Source organism: Ursus maritimus, unplaced genomic scaffold (genome assembly GCF_017311325.1).
Source record: "Ursus maritimus isolate PB19 unplaced genomic scaffold, ASM1731132v1 scaffold_4, whole genome shotgun sequence".
Lineage (NCBI taxonomy): Eukaryota > Metazoa > Chordata > Mammalia > Carnivora > Ursidae > Ursus > Ursus maritimus.
In genome coordinates this window covers 57,159,539-57,178,493 of record NW_024426552.1, presented here as the reverse complement: position 1 = coordinate 57,178,493, position 18,955 = coordinate 57,159,539, and the positions used below count along the sequence as shown (strand labels likewise).

The 18,955-nt window shown below is 41.1% G+C and overlaps 1 protein-coding gene across 1 annotated transcript in view; it reads right to left on the bottom strand.

Annotated features, from left to right (window-relative positions):
• The window catches only part of SIDT1 (SID1 transmembrane family member 1), a 92,871-nt gene that overhangs the window by 60,768 nt on the left and 13,148 nt on the right, over nt 1-18,955 (bottom strand). The window contains exons 2-3 of the mRNA XM_040621248.1: nt 3,036-3,157; nt 1,730-1,900 (exon numbers count right to left, since the gene is read on the bottom strand). Of these exons, the coding sequence (XP_040477182.1) occupies nt 1,730-1,900; nt 3,036-3,157 (293 nt within the window). The remainder of the gene's footprint in view (nt 1-1,729; nt 1,901-3,035; nt 3,158-18,955) is intronic.

Genomic DNA, 18,955 nt, shown 5'->3' with positions numbered 1-18,955 from the left:
TGGTCTATTTATTCCATTAGCTATAGAGAAATCTCCACAAAGACTGCGAGTTAGTCCAATTCTTCTTTCATTCTGAAATTTTTGCTTTGTATATTATGAAGTGATGTTAGTAGGTGCATACGAATTTAGAATTTATATTTGTTTTCAGGTGAATGACACTTTTAGAAATATGAACTGTCCCTCTATCTCTAATAATGCTTCTTGCATTAAGGTATATCTTGTATAATATGATATATATACTACATCAACTTTCTTTTGGCCAGTATTAGTATAGTTCTTCCACTGTCCTTTTATTTACATCTATATATTTTTTACGTAGGCTTGTACTCTTTAAAGCAACACATAGTTTCCTTTTTTTCTAAATCCCACTGACATTCTTAGACTTTTTCTTGGCATATTGGAGTTTATTTATATTATATATATAAATATTTTTTTCATTGGGTAAATATAAACATTGATTCCCTTTCTGAAACTCTTCACTCTCTGTACCAAAGTTCTAGTGAGAGGTCTAGGTCACAGGATTGTTTTCTCAATTTTTGTTCCTGAGATCTCCTCACTTTTTTCCTCAGAAAACCTATTTGTTCCAGGGAAGCTGAGTCTGGACCTATGGGCACACAGACTTGGGTACACAAACTTGTGCACATCTGGGGGCCAGTCTCCACCCTCAGCAGTACCTAGACTCATAGGTGCCGAGATTCTTGCCTACAAGAAGCCAGAGCCACAGAAGTGTGGGTGATAATGGGGACAGCAGCCAAGAGCTTACCCGTTTTTTTCTTACTGATTTGTAGGACTTCTTTATAAATTCTGCTATGAACCCTTTATAGTTATGTGTGTTGTCTTTTAGTCTATGGCTTGTTCTTTTATTCTCTTACTGATACATTTTGATGAGTATAAATTCTAATTTTAATAAACCAATTTGATGATATTTTCTTTTGAAATTTATTTAAAACACTGAGAGAGGATGAGGTGGTCTGAACTCTTGAGAAGCTTTGATCTTAGAAGAGAGTGGGACAGAAAGTTTCTGAACTTTCTGGCCTTATTAAGGAATGACCTTTCTGTTTAAATTTTCACACAAATATATGCAATATTTTACAAGAGTAACCTCTGGAAAAGAACAGATTCCCTTGGAGACCATTCCCTCAATGGAATTTATTATATGTATGTCTAATATGAACAATTTGAGATGGTGTATCCCAACTGATTTTGTTTCAAAAGATGGTAGTGCAAGAGAAGGAGGAAAGAGTCATTAGTTGTCCCACAAAAGACAAAGCCACATGACACTATTTTCTACCTGTATACATGCTTAACCTGGAAGGAGAAAACTGGAATAGCAATAAGGGCAAGAAAGATAGCTAAGGTCTTCCTCAGAAGAAAAATAGAACTCAGGAGAGTGGCACTGACGCATAATACAGAAGTACCCAATCACCTAGGGCCTCTCACTTGGACTACAGGTGGGCAGGGTCCTCACAAAACCCCTGAAAACAGACACACCTCTAAGGTCAGGCACTGTTCCCCTCTGCGCCAGTCCCTACTGCTTCCCTATTGCACAGATTACAGTCCTGCTGTCCAGCTGTGAGCAGGAAGGGTCAGAAGGTGCTAAGACAAGAGGCCAAGTAGCTAATTTCCTTCTTGAGCCCTGACTTGGAAGAAAGGAAACTGGACTGAGCATGCCCAAGCACAGGAAGAGCAGACGAATGAATAGAAAAAGGCCATGAGACATCCTGCTTACTGTAGCTGGAAATGCTTGATCCTGGTAACCAGCAGTTTGTACTGGGCGCCCAGTGGAGCCATGGATGCGACGTCTACAAATATCAGTTGCTCCAGAGGTCCTGTTTCATTGGTGGCTTCTGAGGGACACAAAGTGCGGCTTACTTCCTGGTAGCTGTAACTCCTCTGGTATCTGTAGCAGCCGTGGAGGGAAAAACAAGCAAGAACAAGCCTCACGAGAGGCTCCGTGAACGAGCAAGGAAAAAAAGCTGATCTGATTTCATTTCTCTCCAAATTTGTTTTCAAGTGCTTGTGTTTTAAATTTCAGACCGGACCTACTGCTAGTGATTTAGTCTGTGGCTTGTGTGATGTAATAACGGGGACTCGAGGACTCTTCAGTGCTGGCCACTTCGCTTTGATTGTGTCTACATTACATTAAACCATCTTCCTAACTCAATGAAGAAAAAAATACTGAGTTTTGAAGGGGAAACTGTGTTGTATAAAACAACCAGTTGATTTCATATTTCTACTCTTTGAGCTTTTGCTAAATGGAACATTAAAAAAAAAAAACCCAGAGCCAAATAACCTTATGAGAATTACTACTTCAATCCTCAAATTACTCAGCCGCTAAAAATGAGTTACCGCATACTATGTACCTATGTCTGAATGCCTTCTGGTTTTTTTCTTAGTAGTGCAAGAGTACCTTATGCAGTTTCCGCTGCAAAAGTATAAACTTCATGAGGGCAGGGATTCTGTTTTCCTTTCCCCCTACTGCTGTATCCCTAGTTTCTAGCACTTAGTAGTGCTTAAACGCTATAGAATGAAGAATGCACACTCTGGGCATTTTGAAGAATGGAGGTGTTACTCACTTACATTGACTGCTNNNNTAGCCCTGTCCTCAGTGGGTGATCCACTAACCAAGAGCTACAGAATATTCCGGATAGAATTAAAATGCTAAAAGTTCTTCAGGTGCTACACATCTAGGTAGAATGTTTATCTGAATTCAAAGAGTCAGGGTCCCTGTGTGGCTCAGTCAGTTAAGCATCTGACTCTTGATCTCAGCTCAGGTCTTGATCTCAGGGTTGTGAGTTCAAGCCCCATAGTGGGCTCCATGCCCAATGCACTTAAAAAAAAAAAAACAGAGATGGAAACTAAACAGACTTGGACAGTTTGGGCTATGTGCTATAACCACTATTGGCATTTTGAATGCATATCATGTCAACATTCCAGAAGTCTGACTTCTCGTTTTACTAGGGAAAACACCAGTTGAGGTCTAGGTCATTGAAAGAAAAAAAAAATGTAGTGAAGTTTTTAGAAGATTCACTTACAGTCCTTGGAAGAGCAGAGGAACCTGCCAGGACAGCACCCCTTTCTGCTGACGAACCACGACGAGGACTGGGTAGTCGAGGTTCTCGGAGGAACTATTCACATACACCCGCACAGCATTCACCTGTGAGCCAGGGCAGAGAGAGGGGTAAGGCAAATCGCACATGCGCACACACACACACACACACACACACCATAGCTGCCACCTGACATGATCTTCAGGGAAACCAGATTCTGGAGGCTTCAAATGGCAGGCTGAGGAGTTCGAATTGGGCAGTCAATACAAGGTTTTGAGAATAAGCCCAGAACAAAAAAAGAAAGATATTGATGTCTCTTCTTATTTGAATATGAATGCTACAGATACAAATATCTTAAAAAAAAAAAAGACTTACAAGCTCCTCAGTTGCTGACAAAGTTTCATTTTGGTTTGGAAAATCGTTCTGTGCTTCAAACCAAAATGTTATTGCCATGTTTTATTAAAGACTCGCAGATGGCCTGATGCTCCCCTAGCAACAGATACCATAGGGGCTGAGTATTCTTCTCCTTGCCCTGCTCCAAGGCATAAATCAGTCCCTGACACAAAATGCTTTTCTAGCCTAGCAGCTCCACGGCTCCTTCTGAATACACGGCCCCAAGGATTTAACACTATCATGGCTGTTTTAAAGACAGAAAATTGAACCGTGGCCCTGGATCTAGATGGTTCTGGTGTTTTCCTTCACTTTGTATAATACCATAGACTATGTGGAAAAGAACAAAACAAAAAAAGACATGGTCAGAAAGAAAATGTAAAACTTGATCTTGCACATGAGATTCCCCCTCCTGCTGTATTAAAACCTAGTATTCTCTTGAAAGCTTCTTTATGAGGGAGAAGAAACGAAACAAGAAAATCTTGCAGTTAAACCCTGAAAGATCTACACATGTTCAAAACGGAAACTGAGAGGAAACAGAACCACATGGATATCATATAATTATTATTTGCTTCTCATATCATTCTTCATTAAACCACTTTGCTTTTTTTAACATTGAAACAATCCAAGAGTAATTTATTAGTTTGCTAAGAAGCACTTGTTCATGAAGCGAACATTTTCTTGTGCCTAAACTCTACATGTTTCCATGGAAATTAGGCTTCAGCTAGCTGATAATCGCCAGCACCCTATCTCTTGTGCAGAACTTTTTCCTAAGTTCTGGATGTTCCACCAGTACCTCAAACTCTGTCAGAAATGGAATCTGTCACTCTTCCCTCTTAACTTTAATTTCTTCTGAATTTCCTTGCTTGTTGAACAGCCTCACCCGGAAGCCACTTCATCTAATGAGAACCATTAGCCGAGAGTCATCCATGATTCCTACTTCTTTAGCCTTCTCAGTCAACAGGTCATTGAGCTCTGCTGCTTCTGTGTCCTTCGTATTGTCTGAATCCAGACCTTCCCCTCCACCCACAGTGATGTTCTCAATGTTCTCATGGTTCCTCTCCTCATTGACAGGACCTGATCCAGTCTTCTTATCCCCAGCGCTATCCCCCTCAGGTGTCAATTTCATCTGGGTATTGTCCTATAGGGCAAGGCCTTCAGTGGCTCTGGGAATTTTCAGATTTACCCTAATACCTGGACTTGCGATTGGCATATTAAGTAGGGGGTGAGCAGTCTTGTGGGACCGAGCCCTTAACATATGAGATCTGATGCTAAAACCAGGTAGAACAGAACTGAACTGCAGGACACCCAGCTGGTGTCACAGAATTACTTGATGTGTAGAAAACCCACACATCTGGTATCAGAAGTGTTGAGTGTGAGTAGAAGAAAATGGAAGTGAGTTTTTCCTAGAGGTAACCACAAAGCACTTTTTTCATGTAGTCCAATTTATTATTTTTCTCTTGGACACTTCTTCCATTGCTCTTTAAAATAGAGATATAGGGACACCTGGGTGGCTCAGTCAGTTAAGTGTCTGTCTTTGGCTCAGGTCATGATCCCAGGGTCTTGGGATCAAGTCCCGCATCGGGCTTTTCCTTGCCCAGTGAGGAGCCTGCTTCTCCCTCTGCCTGTCGTTCCCTCTGCTTGTGTGCGCGCGCACTCTCTCTCTGACAAACAAATGAATAAAATCTTAAATAAAATAAAATAAAATAAAATAAAATAAAATAAAATAGAGATATAATTCACACACCACACAACTCACTCTTAAAGGGTACAATTCAGTAGTTTTTAGTACATTCACAGAGCTATACAACCATCACCACCATCTAATTCCAGAATATTTTCATCACTCCAAAAAGAAGCCCTGTAACCATTAGCAGTCATTCCTCATTCCCTCCTTCCCTTAATCCCTGGTGACCAGAAATCTAATTTTTGTCTCTATGAATTTGCCTATTCTGGACATCTCATATAAATGGAATAACATACGCCCTTTTGTATTTGGCTTATTCACTTAGCAAAACGTTTTCAAGATTCTTCCATGTCGTAGCTTCATTTCTTTTTATTGCTAAATAATATTCCATTGTATGCACACATCACATTTGTTTATGTATTCTTCAGTTTCTGGACATTTTGGTTGTTGCCACTCTTTGGCTGCCACGAACATTTATATACAAGTTTTGTATGACTATGTTTTTAATTCTTTTTAGTGTATACCTAAGAGTAGAATTATTGCGGGACACAGTAACTCTATGTTTAACTTTTTGAGGAACTGCCAAAATGTTTTCTAAAGAGAGTCATCATTTTATATTCTAGCAATTTACATTACTGGTACTATATGGGGGTTTCAATTTCTCCACATCCTCGTCAACCCTTGTTGCTGTCTTCTTGATTATTACTGTCCTAGTGGGTGTGATGTGGTATCTTGTTGTGACTCATACAGTATTTTAACTGTTTACCTGCCTGGCTCTTTTAGGGAGCTGTAAACTTCATCTTCGGTGTCCCTAGTGTTGACAAAGTGCATCAGCTCAGAAGCAAGCTCCCTTTCGCAGTTCATAATCCGAACACTCACCAGCATTCTGCAGCACGTGGTTCTAGAACACGCTTTTAGTCTTGCTTCACTCTGCAGTAGTCAGAGCTGAGGTAGAACCCAAGGCAAGCTTCCTCTTTAGCTTGTCTGCTGTCTTTTCGTTACCTGGGAATGCAGCTTCCTCCTGCCTCTGAAGTACTGAGTGCCAGAGGGGATTTCCCTCCATTTTTTTTTCATGCTTTAAGACAGTGATTCTCAAATGTTAGTGTGCTTTTTGGCATTCGAATCCCTCAAATCCACCGCTAGCATTTCTGATTCAGCAGATCAAGACTAGAACCTAAAGATACGCATGCTTACCGGGCATGCTGCGGGGTTCTGGTGCACACGGATTGGAGCCTGAGCTTTGGGAAGTACTGTTCCAACCAAACCATCTAGTGGATGACCCCGTTTGTCAGCAACTTGCCAACTGCCCGTTATTATGAAGTCACAACCATGACACCACCAAATGTCAAGAGTTATGTCTGGAAGCTGGTGTCTTATGGGGCTGAAACTGGGCTAGTAGGAAGGAGATCTGTAGGGAGAACAGATATATCGCCACCATCTTACCCCACTCACTCCTCATTGCCACACCTAATTTTATTCCTTGTCTGGCTCTTGTAATCCATTTACGTTTGTATTATGTAATAATGGTCTTACTAATTATAATAAAAACAAACTCAGAGATACTGACATAATAAATTGCAGAAAAATATATTCGAGTAGGAGACAGAAGACACTGGGCAGTTTTTTGACACAAATAGATAATGCATTGCCCCCGGGAAAAGATAAAGAGTCCTGTTCAAATTTTGCTTTGCTTTTTCAGAGGCTAATGTACAACTGAGAAAATTGGATTACATTTGCTGCAGTGAAGTAAGCCCTGTAAAGGCAAAACTAATGAAGGACAGTGTATTGACCATGCCCGATAGATCGTGACACCTTGTAACAGACCATTCCCAAGAGCCAAGATTTTCCCTCCTGTGGCTTCTTCCTGTTGTCATGAACACTTCATAGTCCCCTGCCCTTACCCATTGGGTGGGAGGGTATATTCCAAGACCGCCAATGGTTGCCCGAAACTGCAGATAGTACCAAACCCTATATATACCGTATTTTCCCCACACATACATACCTATGATAAAGTTTAATTTATACATTAGGCATAGTAAGAGATTAATAATAATACCTAATAATAAAATAGAACAATATAACAATATAGTATAATAGAAGTTATTGAATGTAGTCTCTCTCTCTCTCAAAATATCGTACTGTACTCACCCTTCTTGCTGTGATGATGTGAGAGGCTAAAATGCCTACGTGATGAGATGAAGCAAGGTGGGAGATGTAGGCATTGTGACATAGTACTAGGCTACTATTGACCTTCTGACCATATGTCAGAAGAAGGGTCATCTGCTTCTGGACTGTGGTTGTTCACAGGTAACTGAGATTGTGGAATGTGACACCACGGATAAGGGGGGACTGCTGTACACATCTTATTTTCTTTCTATGTTTATTACAAACAAGGAGTTGCGTTATAGCTAAGAGAGAAGAATTATTTAAGTACTCCCATTTCTGATATTATATAGATCACAAGTATGAAAGGTCTTAAAGCTTCGAGATTCCCTTTTTAATCTTTTAGAATGTGTCAGTAGGGAAAAGTTCAAAATTATAAGTAATATAATTCTGTTGCATAAAGAAGATGAAAATGAGTTTAATTTAAAATCCGGTTTGGTTTTGCTAAATTAATGAGGCTGTAGGCTCTATTAGTTGGAACATCAGACTATAAATCAGAGATTATTGGCTTCCATTATTAAGCACAGCACTGTTTTCCCGTGTGATTTGAAAAACTGAGTCTGTCTGTAAAATAGCTAAAATAGTATTTGCTTTTCCTAATGTGCACTGTTTCAATAACTGTGTTATATTCACTAGGTGTATATCTCGGCAGTGTTTAGGTTATTTGGTCTTCTCTTCCTTCCCTCCCTCTTTCTACCCTTTCCTGCTACCCTTTCATGCTCCCTCTATCATGCATCAAACATTCACTGAGTTAAGAGCTATGAGAGGTGCTGCAGGTATACTAAAGGCAACCCTGTCCTTGAGGAACTCACGAGCTAGTCAGAGAGACTAATGATGTTATCTCCAACAGCGTCATGTGATGATATTGTGGTAGCAACGTGAGCAAGGGCTGTGGGTACGCAGAGGACAAAGCGGCCACCCATGTGGGCGGGTCAAGCAAAACAGCACAGAAGTTGGTCAGTCATTCCCCAGACTATAGTTAAGTTGGACTTGTCCACGTAGTTCCTGTCATTGCCTGCCTGGTGCACATGACTCTGACTCATTAGAGAAACGTATTATATCTGGGAAGGTGCTCAAGAAGATCACCCAGTCCAAAGGTTCTATTTACCTATGAGGCGCCTAAGACACAGAGGTGACACGCCTTCCCCAAGGATACTCAGCTCTGGCAGAAGCATGACTGGAAACCAAGCTTCTTGCATCCCACTCTGCACACAATGCTTGGTCAGATCATGCTGTCACCACTATTTTGAATCCCTGACTCTGCTGAACACCACTATGGATATAGGCTTCTCCTACAACTTCACTGTGAGATCAAGAAACTATATAAACACCATGAATGAAGGACAGAGACAAGCCCTAGAATATGAGGTGTTATTTGTACATATATAACAGACAAAATATTAATGTCTTGAATAGGTAAAGAGTCCTTAAACTCATAGAAAAACACAACCCAATAGAAAAATAGGTAAAGCATATAAAGAGCAACTGCAGAGATGAAGAATGACCAAAGAACATGGGAACAGATGTTCAGCTCTTTACACTCATCAGAAAGGTCTCAGAAGGACGGCAGTGCCACATTTGCAAGGATGCGGAGAAACAGGAGATCCTGCATATCGCTTTGCTGTTTAGCACAACCACTTCAGAGGGCAGGTTGGCGAGCTCTACTAAAGCTGAAATGAGCTCACCTTACATTCCACTAAGCATTTCCACTGAGTTTATACACAAGAACTCTCTTACATACACACCGGGAATGATAAACAAGAATGAAAGGAATAAGCTACAACATGGACTGATACAGATCACTCTGAAGAAGATAAATGGAGAAAAAGAGCAGGTTACTGAAGGCTACATACGGCAGGATCTCATTTACATACACTTTGTAAACAAGCAAAACAAAACTGTCTAGCTAGCTATCATCCGTCTACCTATCATCCATCTGTAGTAAAATATACATACACAGAAGTGATAAACACCAAGCTGCAGATAATTATTTTCAAAAGCTTTGAAGGATCTGAGACTTACCCCAGTTGCCACAGTTTCACTGATCCTGATGGAAGGCAGACTCCTGGGTTAGGGACAAAGGACTTTATTCCTCGTGTCACAGCAAGCAGCATGAGCATCCGCATGTCTGCATCACTTCCTCTTGCTGCCAAGTACCATGAAGGTGATATGAACGGGCCCAGAAGGCTGCCTACGTACGTACAGTGGGTTGCAAGACAGAAGAGGAACCACGAGCTTAGGGAACACGCATCTTTTATAATGGGCAGTAAACCTGCCTTACCTTTGCTCCACAGATGGACGTGGTCTCTATCATTTGAGGCTGTTTGCTATATAAATATCCTTGAAACAATAGTGTTAGAAAAAAATTCGGTCACTGTCTTCCTATAAGCTGTGCAGAAATCAAGGGACCCAAGAAAAACTGTCTCCCCAAAATGGTTACTTTGGGGAATGAAGGACATTCCAGGACAGTCTAGATTCTAGCTACTTAAGAATGAACTTTGTTCATTCACTAAATATTTGACTCCCTGTCCTATGCCAGGCATTGTTCTGGCATAGGAGCTACATTAATAAGCTACGTGGACATCATATGCCCTCACTGAGATCACAGGTTTGCACATGATGTGCCAATTAAATAAGGAATTGCATTAACATTCAAGTTCCTGTGGCCATCCATGGCATAGGGTGGGGGCAAATAGGGAATTCTAATTGTCTTTTTGTTTCTTAAGCTGAGTTGTGGGTACATAGGTATTTGTTACGTTATTTTCTACACTTGTTATATACGTAAAATATTACATTATAATACTAAAAAGGAAGCCATGATGCACTGGCCTTTGTGTTTTGCCCATTTCTGCGTGACAACCCTCATTTTATGTAGTCTTTTTGTTGTTCAGGGATGTGGCAAACACTCAGTTTCTAAAGCACTCTTACTGTTCTCCTGGTTTATTTTGCTATAGTCTATCTTTATTTTGGTGCTTGACCTGTTTATGCTAACTTCATCGACTACAATCTCTCTCTCCCTCTCTCTCTCAGCCAGCAGAACTTTGCATTGTCTTTGGTCTAATTAACATGGCTCACGTCTCCACTCATCTAACCTGGAAAAGAAATATGGTCAAGGGCCCAGATGAAGATAGTACTTCACCCAACAGTAAGACGCCAGCCTAGATTCCATATTAGGTGTACTAGTTTCCTAGGGCTACCCTAATAGAGTGCCACAAACTGGGTGGCTTGAAATAACAGAAATGTATTCTTTCACAGTTTTGGAGGCCACAAGTCTGAAATCAAGATGTCGGCCAGGCCACACTCCTTCTGAAATTCTGGATAGAGTCCTTTCTTGCCTCTTCTTAGTTTTTGGTGGTAACCATCAGTGTTTAGTGCTCCTTGGCTTACAACTGTATCACTCCTATCTCTGCTTGTTGTCACATGGTGTTCTCTCTGTGTGTGTCTGTTTCAAACTCTGATCTCCTTTCTGGCATGTCTGTATCCAAATTTCCCTCTTCTTATAAGGACTTCAGTCACACCGGATTAGGGCCCACCTTAATGACCTCATCTTAGCTTGATTACAGCTGCAAAGACTCTACTTCCAAATAAGGCCACAGTGATGGATTCCAGGGATTAGGACTCCAACATATATTTTGGGGGAACATAAATCAACCCAAACAACATTAAATTTGTAGGATTTTTAAGCAATAAAGTCATTCTCCAAGACTCTGAACCTCTCCCAGACCATCAGCTTATCTCCAACTTGTACCCACGTGCCAAGACCCTTCATGCTGTGTGAAGCAGTCCTGCTGGGAGGGCCCAGTATGTGACTATGATAGGAAAACAGATGTCCCTGAGCAAAGGGGCCTTGAAGTTCTTAATCCCTTTCTTATTAGAGGCTAGAAAGTCCTAGTAAATGAAGCATTCATCCCCAAATTTTCATAACTACCATAAGGAATGGAGTTAGTTCAACCATAGGTTATACCTTTTTTTTTTCTTAAAGAAATAAGCATTAAAATAATTCCTATGGTTATTGATGTGCCTGTTTAAAATTCCCTCTGCCTGGGATGCCTGGGTGGCTCAGCTGGTTAAACGTCTGCCTTCAGCTCAGGTCATGATCCCAGGGGTCCTGAGATTGAGCCCTGCATCAGGCTCCCTGCTCAGTGGGGAGCACTTCTCCCTCTGCCTGTGGCTCCTCCTGCTTGTACTCTCATGCTCTCTTGCTCTCTCTCTCTCTCTCTGGCAAATAAATACATAAAATCTTAAAAAAATTTTTTTTAAAGGGGCGCCTGGGTGTCTCAGCTAGTTAAGTGTTTGCCTTCGGCTCACGTCATGATCCCAGGGTCCTGGGATCAAGCCCCACATTGGGCTCCCTGCTTTGGGGGTAGCCTGCTTCTCCCCCTCCCTCTGCCACTCCCCTTGCTTGTACTCTCTTGCTCTCTCTCACTCTCTCAAATCAATCAATAAATAACATCTTTAAAAAAATGAAAAAAAATTCCTTCTGCCTGATTCGGCCTTAGAAAACCACCTTCTGTAAATTTATATCATAACGAAGAAAAATCTGTAGACCTAGATTTGATGTCTGGCACTAACACTACACTACCTGGGTGACCTTGAACAAATCACTGAAATTCTCTGAACTTCAGTTTCCTCAGCTGTGGAATGGAAACAGTAACACCCAGACTATCTGCATCCCCCCCACCCCGACTATAGGTAACAGTACTCTGTGACCCGCAGAGCACCAGGCAGACCGGAAGGCAGAGCTGTCCCACCTGCGCTTTGGGTTGGGCGGTGCTTTTCCACTCCCACACATTCACCCACCAATCAGGTGTTGACTGTCTTCCAAACTCCCCTGGCAAAGGAGAAGGTTATACAGTTCATCTCACATAGGATATTAATTTCCTTTCACAGTGTGTCTTACGGCTTTCCTGGAACAGCTCATTCGTCTCTGTGAAAAGAGCAGTTTATCCCTTGGGAACTATTTACTCCCTATACTTTTAGATACTCAGCATTTTGCATTCAAAACACTTTTCTAAGAAGCATGCTTTACATACCTCAACTCCCCAATTTCATCATATACACAAATATATCCATATAAACATTCCTCTTTAGGTTTATGATTCAAGTTTTATATTAAACATTTCTGTTCCAATAAAAACAGGGGAAAACATTTAAGAGAGGTGTAATAATCGGCAGGCCAGGAGTATAGAACAAAATGCAGTCTAGAGTCCAGCTACTTTGCGATGAACTTTGTTCACTCACTGAATATTTGACTCCCTGTCTGGTGCCAGGCATTGTTCTGGCACAAGAGCTACATTACTAAGCTGTGTGGACACAGTCTGCCTTCACAGAGGTCACAGGTTTGCCCACGGAATGCCAATTAAACAAGGAATTGCAGTAATAGTTAAGTTCCTGTGGCAGTGCATGACATCGATTTTCAGGGTGAGTATTTTCCCAAAGGATGACTAAAAATGAACCAAAAAAACGCAGGACAGAACAAGAGGAATGTCCAGACAAAAGGAACATGTAGCAGACATAGGGAAGGAGGGAGAGAGGGAGAAAAGGAGGAGAAATGAGACACAAGGCAAGAAGGAAGTTTGAAGAATTAAGAGAAAATCAGTTTGGCTGAAGTTGAAGGTGTGTGAAGGACCATTATAGGTCCTGAAGAGCCTTAAAGTCACATGAAAGAGGTTGGGGCTTTACTCTAAGGGCAACAGAAGGCCTCTGGAGGGTTTTAAGTGCCATCGCCCCATTGCCATGGCCATCGCTCGAAACCAATGTTGCCTCTGTTGCTGCTAACAGCTGCTTCTCTACATCACTGGCTCCGAAATCAAAGTCTGGGAAGGGCAGATGTGATTGGTAGCACCGAGGCCACGTGCCATGCCCAAATTTGGGTTAGTGTGGGTCTGTGTACGCGTGTGTAAGCAGTGCTGCTCTTCTACGTCTGTCCAAGCTGGAGCTCTAGCTCCAGTGAAGACTCCTAAAATGAGGAATTCCCCCAAACATGTGGGAATGGAGCTCAAATGTTAGGCAGTCAAAACAGGGCCGAGTTCCACTACACTTGGAAAGCCTTTCACATGCAAAACCAAGACTATTCTACAAAACAAGTTAAGTGTTCCATAGAACACACTTTGGGAAATGCTGTCCTACATATTTTCTTCACAAGAACAGGTGTCAAGTCAAGTCTATCCTGAAGACCCTAACTTAACATGATCTCATCATTGAACAGTCATAAAACTTATGGACTGCCCTACCCAATTTTATACTCAATTACATGATTTTTTCATGTTTTGTAATATTTGGTCATTGTTCCATGCATTTGTTTTGTCTCTCTCTTGGAGGATTTTATCCATATTTGGAATCCAGCATGTATCTGACACTTAGTACATACACTACAAATAGTTATTGTTATTATATGAGTGAAGATAGTCCAGCTAAGCTTGTAGCTTTCAACAAGCCCTGAGAAAGCACCCCCAGGATGTTGGGGAAGTGGCTATTCTTAGTTCTTCAGCATTATTTCTACAAATATTTCTTTCTCCCCATTTGTTTTCTTTTTGTGGGCCCACTATTATGTTGACATCATAGCCGGGTCTGCCCTCCCAATTTTTAAATTTTTCTCTTGATACCCTACATCTCTTTAGGTAGATCCTCCAGTTCTCTAATCCACTGTTCATTCTAACATCCAACCCATTGCCGAGGTCTTTATGTAAACAGTGTTATTTTTAACTCTGAGATTTCCAGTTGGCTCATCTTTATAACTGTAACCTGCTTCATTTTAACAAAGCCATATCTCTTCCATGATATTCACTTGGCTCATTTTAAAGTCTTATTCTTCCTGATTATTAGTTGGGCTACATCTGGGAAAAGCTGTCCAGTTTGATTTCTCTCATGTAGCTTCATTCTGCAGATATGTTATTTTCTCCTGTGAGCTTGAACTCCTGGGGTTATCAGCTACCTGGGGTAGTAGTGAGAACCCCAGCAGGGAGGTTCTAAATGTGAGGAGGGTCCAGAGTAGAAAGAGGGGCTGGAAAGAAAGCCCCCTAGGGGTGGACAACCTCTGAAGGAGGCAAAAAAGCTCTCCTCTAACCTGTTCCTCACCAGTGGCCTCTTAAATTGTGGGCTGCCATTTGCCTCTCACTTCAAATGCCTCTCACCATCTTCTGTCTCCCCAGAGTTTCTCACAGATTTTGCATTAGTTCCTCCATCCCATGACCTTCCTCTGGCTTTAGACATGTCCAGGCTTGGTTCCTGGGAGACAGCCAGCCGCCATGTTGGTTCCTCATCCCTCAGGTATGGGGGTCTGCTCATCTCCTGTGCCTGATTCCTTTTCTCCTTTACCTTTCCTGTCTTTTTCTCCCTCTCTCCCACCTATATTCCCTCTCCTCACAATTCCTTCACTCTGGAGTACAAGTGGAGGGGCTTGAAGAGAGAAAAAGAATTATTTTATGGTTTGAGGCAGAATTCAAGAATCCCCTCCTTAGATTTTATTTATATGCTGAGTGATTGCACTGCAGGCAAGTTTCTTTTGGAGCTATTCTGAGGCCTACTTAATTAATGCTCTGAAGCTGGGAAGGCACTAGAAAATTATTGTTATGACCGTCAGAGTTATGATGTGACACCACCAATTTTTTTTGTAGTGATATTTATTGACAGACCAGTGCCATTTATAGTTTTAAAAAAGTATTGTCAGGATATAAGTATTACTTACAGAAACTGCTTTCTAAACAAGACAAAACTGATCGTCTGTAAACATCTGCCTCTTCAAAATTCTAAAGGAAAATTTCTTGAGATGAACAGAAGAAGCCTCAGGAAAGGCCATGTTTAAGAGACTAAACTATTTCTAATCTTGGCATGAACATGGTGGCAGAGATGCTATATACTACTCTAATTCTTCTCTGACACTCAGATTAGATGTTCCTCTTTAGTGGGCACAGATAGAAGGCTCTAGTACCCTTTTTCCTCCCTGCCACATCTTGGTCCCTGATGCCCTATGTCTGGATCCATACAGCTGTCTTTGACCAAATGCCCTCACTTGAGAAGACCCAATGAGGACTTTTGGTGGTGTTGACTTGGGGGCTACCCAGTATTCAAATCCTTTACGTGTTTTAGAGGAACTTTCTCCACTCCACTAAACTGGGTGAGTTCTATGGGAGGCAAGGCAGCTGATGGATGCCAAAGGAACCAGATACATGACCTGTGCTCAGGTAGCTGGATGCTTCTGCTTGGTCCTTTCATTGATGACTACAAAATACAAGATGAAGGGAGAGTTTAGAATTCACTGGCAATGCTGACACCAGTAGCGTCCACGGCAGGAGGGTCCGGGGGTAGTCATATCTAATGGCAGAGAAGGTGATGATTCCCAGGTGGACATCTTGACAAAACCATTCTGCAGCATGACTGTTGCCATAATTTCGTGTAGCTTAGTCTCTCTTGGTGCCTCATCGTAGTCTGAGCCTGGCATCTCAGGTTTGTGAGCAACCCAATATCCTTCTAATAAATTACTTTTTTGCTTAAGTTAGCCAGTTGATCTCTGTTGCTTGCAGCTAAGAACTTTGCCTAACCCCACATCCTCTTTCTTTCTTTACTCGAGTCATACAACATAGCTATTTTGGAGCCGTCCTGTCCATAGCCTCCCCAGACCATCTCTGCATACCCAGACTTCATTCTGTTTGCCTCTCTCTTTATTCCCCACTTTTTGTCCTTTTAATACCCAGATAAACATTGTCTTTGTCCTAGAAAGTTATAATTGCTCTCCTCTGGTGAAGATGGTATTGGGGGAGAGCAGGAAATATAGGATTTCTTTTTGCAAATATTGGAAAGGACAAAAAAATTGAGTATTTTCATGTCAATTTTTAATATATGCTTCCAGTTTAGATAATTAAAATAACTGAATCAATTTGTCTACAACAGGGCAGTTAAATCTGAGGAACAGTTGGTTAATCCTGTTTGCTATGGCTTATCTTCATGGTTGTCTAATGGAGATCCAGAAATACCAGTTCTCATGATTAATCCTATCTTCCTGTGACAGATAGGCTAACTGCGTGGGTCTCCAAGCTGCCTGGTGTCTGTCACAGAGGAACCCAACATTAATGAACCCAACATTAATGAAAATAAAGCATAAAAGAGATGAAGACTGGCCCTCCCGGTCCACAGGAGGTCCAAATAAGATCATGGTACGTGGGTGGGGGCTGCTCTGTGAAACGCTGAAGCAAATCTGCGAACTCCTCAGTTTTACTTGGTGTCAACCCTGCTGGTCTGACTCACCCACACAAACGGATGCTTGGACAATTCCTGGGGGAAAAACAAAGATGAAAACCTCCTGCGTAGACTTTCAGTAACTATAAGGGAAATTGATCACACGTGAAGTGTGATCAAATGCCCTGACTGAAAGTGCAACTGTCATATTTTAAATTATTTTTTATTGTTGTTGGTAAATATACAGATGTGCTCTTGTGGGAGGGACAGTGATTTAGTAGAAATATCCTGAGGAAATATCCTCAGGAACCGGAGTTATGTTCCTGGTTTTGCTTCAAGCTAGTTACGTGATTTGGGACAACTAATTTATTTCACTGGCTTTTAGTTTTCTCTCCTGTTAAGTGAAAAAAGGGGTGATTTTAAAGGTTGTTTTAGCTCTTAAGTTTAAAATACAATTATCCCTTTCCATCCCAATGGTTTCAAGGGATATTTTATATGTTTCTTGTAAGGATAGAAAAAGAAAAGAAAATGCAAGCCCAATTTTACTTCTATAGCTAAACAGACTTGACCAACAAATCTTGTAGCCGTGAATAAAGGCAATAATGGCACCCGAAGTCAACACAAATATAGGCTGACTTCCCAAATAGCCTATGTTCTTCATCCTCCACCTTTGGTATTATTAAAATTCTATAGCATAACTTTAAAAATTGGGAGACCAGCTCTCTAGGAACTGAGATTACCCATCGTGGCTTTGAATCAGGAAGTATGGGAAAAAACAAAAAAACATATTGCCTGAAATGAAGAAGAAGGAATGTCTGCCAGTAGCCAAGCCTCAAACAACCTGAGGAGATCAACCAAAGAGGAAGAAACTTCATGGGCCAACAGTGTTCGTAAAAGGTTTGAAAGACAAAAAGGATGGAAGAAGCAAAGAGATATAAGATACACAGAAGAAACTAGCAACAAGAGAATGGTAGAGGTTAGAGGTGGTTGCAGTAGAATGGAAGGTTGGAAAGAAACAGTGATGAGAACAATGAGCTCCAAGTACAGAGCTGCTTCTGACTCTTTGGTGCAAGGTTGTTTTAGCTCTTAAGTTTGGTGCAAGGTGGGCTGTAAATGCCCACACACATACATAACACTGTAACACTAAAAACACAGGGTGGTCTTTTCAACAAATTGTGCTGGAACAATTGGAGATTATATGCAAAAAAATTATATATATTATATGCAAAAAAAAAAATATATATATATAGAGAGAGAGAGAGTTTATACCTTTCACAAAGTTAACCTAAATGGATCATAAACCTAAATGTAAAATTCAAAACTATAAAATTTTCAGAAGATAACACAGGAGAAAATCTAGGTGACCTTAGACTTGGTGACAACTTTTTCTTTTAATTCATTAATTTGAGAGAGAGCCGCATGTTGGGGGAGGGGGAGGTAGAAGGGGGAAGGAGAAGAGGGAGAGGGAGAGAGAGAATCCCACACAGACTCCAAGCCCAGCATGGAGTCCAACATAGGGCTCCATCTCATGACCTTGAAATCATGGCCTCGAGATCATGACCCGAGCAAAATCAAGAGTCAGATGCTTACCCAACTGAGCCACCCAGGAGCCCCTTTAAATACAACACCAAGGCATGATTCATGAAAAAAAGATTGGTAAGTAGTAGTCTCTTTATTAAAGATGTCTGCTCTGTTGAAAAACACTATCAAGTGAACAAGAAGAGAGGGCACAGACAAGGAGAAAATATTTGCAAAACTCATATCTGATAAAAGACTGGTATCCCAAATCTACAAAAAATTCTTAAAACTGAACAATAAGGAAACAAACACTCCAATTTAAAAAGGAGCACAAGATCTGAACAGATACCTCACCAAAGAACATATACAGGTGGCAAATAAGCGTATGAAAAGATGCTAATATGCTCTTAGGAAACTGCAAATTAAAACAATGAAATATCACTATAGCCCTAATAGAATGGCTAAAATGCAAAGCACTGACAATAGCAGATGCAAATGAGGATGTAGAGCAACAAGGACTCTCTTTCATTGCTGGTGGGAGTACAGAATGGTGCAGTCACTTTGGAAGGCAGTTTGACGGTTTCTAACAAAGCTAAACATACTCTTACCATAGGATCCAGGAATTCAGCTCCTTGGTATTTACCCAAAGGAGTTGAAAACTTATGTCTGTACAAAATCTGCACACGAATGTTTATAACAGCTTTATTCATAATTGCCAAAAATTGGAAGCAACCAAGATGTCCTTCAATAGGTGAATGGATAAATAAACTGTGGCACATCCAAACAAGAGCTTATTAGTCACCATTAAAGAGCAATAAGCTGTCGAGCTATGAAACAAAACACGAAGGAATTTTAAATGCATATCGCTAAGTGAAAGATACAATTCTGAAAAGGCTACATACTGTATGATTCCAACTATACAACATTCTGGAAAAGGCAAAACTAGAGAGAAAGTAAAAAAATAAGCCATTTC